Here is a 3,234-nt window from a genome sequence, read left to right on the forward strand (position 1 = left end):
ACATTCACAGATTGTGGTAGTTCTGCTGGGCAAAAATGTAATATGCAACAGATACCGGCATGTTGAGTTCAGCTGGCTGGTTTTGTGCCAGTGCTGTAATCCAGGTTGTTGCATGTAACAAGTTTCCCAGCCATCTCAAATGGACTAAAACTGCACCTTAGAACCTTCCGAACACAAATGTATGATGGGGTGGGGGGCAGTTTATTATATGTGTTGCGCATATTTTCTATTATTAAGGCTAAGGCTCCATGTTGCGGAAACACAGCTTTTTTTTTTATCACAGATTTTGTTGGGGTTTTTTGAGCCAAAGCCAGTAGTGGATGGAGGTACAAATATAAAAGAACTTCTTACACATTTCCCATTTCTTTTGTAGCCATTCTTGACTTTGGCTCAAAAAAACGCATATCCGCAACGTGGGGCCTCAGTTTAAAAGTAGTATTTTGGGCACACAGCAGCTTTTAATGATTTTCAGCTGCCACTTTTACAAAATTGGGGATGGGTAAGGCTTCATGTCCAGAAAATTTATCATTTATGGTATCAGTATAAATCATGGTAAGGCTGCTTTCACACGGAGTAACACTTCGTTCATTCTGACAGGTAAGCACGTGTCAGAGTGAGCACAGTAAAACAGAATCCCATTGACTTCTATGGATTTGGTCTTGTGTGCTACCCATTGAACTCAATGGGAGGCTTTTTTCCCTATTGCTTTCAATGTGATATGCGCGTATTAAATCAAAAGCAATAGGTAAAAAAAGCCTCCCATTGAGTTCAGTGGGTAGCGCACATAAGACCGAATCCATTGAAGTCAATAGGATTCTGTTTTACTGTGCTCACTCTGACACGCGTTTACGTGTCAGAATGAGCGAAGTGTTACTCTGTGTGAAAGCAGCCTTAGATTGTTGGAACCATGTGCAATAATGTTCAATTGTAGGAGGAGGAAGTTTGCTGATGAGGTGCTTCTGGGCACTGCAATTAATGGCGGCTAGCTGGTGACATCTACTGCCCTCCATGGCGGTGACTCCAACTTGACTCGTGTGATCAGACTCTATTCGAGGGGGAGGAAAGGAAGTGCTTTGAGGATCTAGGTTTTCTGTCATTAGACAAAGCTGTTGGCCAAAAGTTGTCATGGAGTCCTATGCTTACTTACTTAGCAATCTACATTTGTTATACATTTGGCACCAGCTACAGAGCTTGCATACCAGAGTCCAGGTCGGGTCTTTGTCAATGGGAGGTATGTTCTGGCCTGGAGCAGAGATGGATGAAAGAGCAAGGAGGCTTAACTATTAGTGGGATTTTTTTTTTTTTTTTTAAAGTGTTAAAGAGTGAGTGTCGGGTGCTGCTAGAAGGGGGTCATTGGACTGTGGGTACACCAGGAGAGGGACTTTATGTTGTGGGACAATTCTAATGTGGGGCACAAAGAAATGAGCAGTTAGAGAAGAAGTGGATGGACCCAAATTTGCCCCAGCACACCACACATTCTGTCCTTAGAAAGGAGATGGGTATGAAACTGTATCAGAATGACTCTCTTTTGGGGCAGCAATGCCAGCTCTCAGCTACACACAAGTGTGATCAAGGACCAACCACCATCTGATCTTTCACAATGCACTGCAATCCTACAATACAAGCACCATATAACATCACAATGCAGAGCTTTGGAAAAGGCAAGTTTAATGATAATTTAACACGACTTAAAACAATACATAAATATATTTAGGGTTAAGGGATATACAGTATACACTGAAGTGCTTCATACAAAATAGACAAATATAACAATGATTAGATCTCCTGAGACTCTGTAACTTTAGGCTCTTGGGAGGAGGAGCCTTTTGCAGTCTTCTTTGGCAGTAGGACCGCTTGGATATTTGGCAGGACACCTCCATCAGCAATGGTGACCCCATTAAACAGCTTGGCCAGTTCATCATCGTTCCGGACAGCCAGCTGGATGTGTCTGGGCAGGATCCTGGATTTCTTGTTGTCTCTGGCTGCGTTCCCTGCCAGCTCCAGGACCTCAGCACACAGGTATTCCAGGGTGGCAGCCATGTAAATGCTGGCTCCAGATCCAATCCGCTCAGCATAGTTACCCTTCCTCAGGAACCTGTGGATACGGCCCACTGGGAACTGGAGTCCTGCCTTGGCGGATTTGGAGCCCTTACTATTGGCAGCTTTCTGGATCTTCTTACCACGGCCAGACATTTTGGAAAGAAGTTTCTTGAACAAAATTGTACCTCCTATAGAAGTGCATAAAAAGTAGAATATTACAAGTATGCCTAGATAAGCGTGACACTAGTAAAGAGTCAGTTTTTGAAGAGATATATCCCGTATTCTACACAGAGGGGTCAGATTGAATTTGCACATATCATGCAAGTTGGCATTTAGTTACCGAACAGAAACCAATAGGTCTATAGACAGTATAAATGATAAGATGGGGCAGGCATTGCATATACAGAGTTATTTCATGATATGTAGCAAACAGGAGTCAAGTCAGGATTGCCCATTATTATAAGGTGCTATCCTTCCTTCTAATATGTACAACCTATCCTGAGGCTAAGCCCATCAATCTCACATTTACAGGGGGTATAACAGTGGGGACTCCTAAAACTCAGCCGTTCCAGGATTGTCCAACCAGCAGAAACGTTTGCATGCTGGGAGCCGCATGGCTCACTCACCATACAAGGCCCGGGCCCTGCCTCATTTAAGTTTATGAGCAGTATGGCTCCCAGTGTGTAAACATTACCTGGAGTCACAATGATGCACAATAGCTAGTGAAAAAAACCCTCACGCACCACAGGAGAGACACTGCCAAAAACCACACAGGTTAGACAGGTAAATAAATACATCCCAATGCCCCAAACCTTTGCCACACAATTTCTACAACTGTTCATCCAATGGCTTCTGCTGCACATCCGTAGACTTCCTCTGGTCTTACTAAGACAAATGGCTGTTCCATTTGTCTGATTTCTTCTGCATCAAATCTAGCACAGATCAATATACTTCTGGTTACCATAGCACACAATTTAGGAGATTTTATATATATATATATATATATATATATATATATATATATATGCCATAATATATTCTAAAACCATAAACCCACTACCACTCACCACTTGCTTCTCCCACAGGATACTGCTCAGGTCTATTACCCCACCATTCCCTTAGTAGTTATAGCATTGCTACAGGTATGTAGCCGATTACCAGACTAATGAGGGGGAACAAGCTGCACAGGTAATG

The 3,234-nt window shown here is 42.9% G+C and overlaps 1 protein-coding gene across 1 annotated transcript; it reads right to left on the minus strand.

Moving 5' to 3' along the window:
- Window positions 1–1,723: 1,723 nt before the first annotated feature.
- LOC142193627 (histone H2A, embryonic-like) lies at window positions 1,724–2,203 on the minus strand. Its single transcript, XM_075262616.1, has one exon. It carries the CDS (start codon window positions 2,191–2,193, stop codon window positions 1,777–1,779), a length of 417 nt encoding a protein of 138 aa, XP_075118717.1. The 5' UTR covers window positions 2,194–2,203; the 3' UTR covers window positions 1,724–1,776.
- Between the last annotated feature and the right edge of the window lie 1,031 nt (window positions 2,204–3,234).

Source organism: Leptodactylus fuscus, chromosome 2 (assembly GCF_031893055.1).
Source record: "Leptodactylus fuscus isolate aLepFus1 chromosome 2, aLepFus1.hap2, whole genome shotgun sequence".
In the NCBI taxonomy this organism is placed as follows: domain Eukaryota; kingdom Metazoa; phylum Chordata; class Amphibia; order Anura; family Leptodactylidae; genus Leptodactylus; species Leptodactylus fuscus.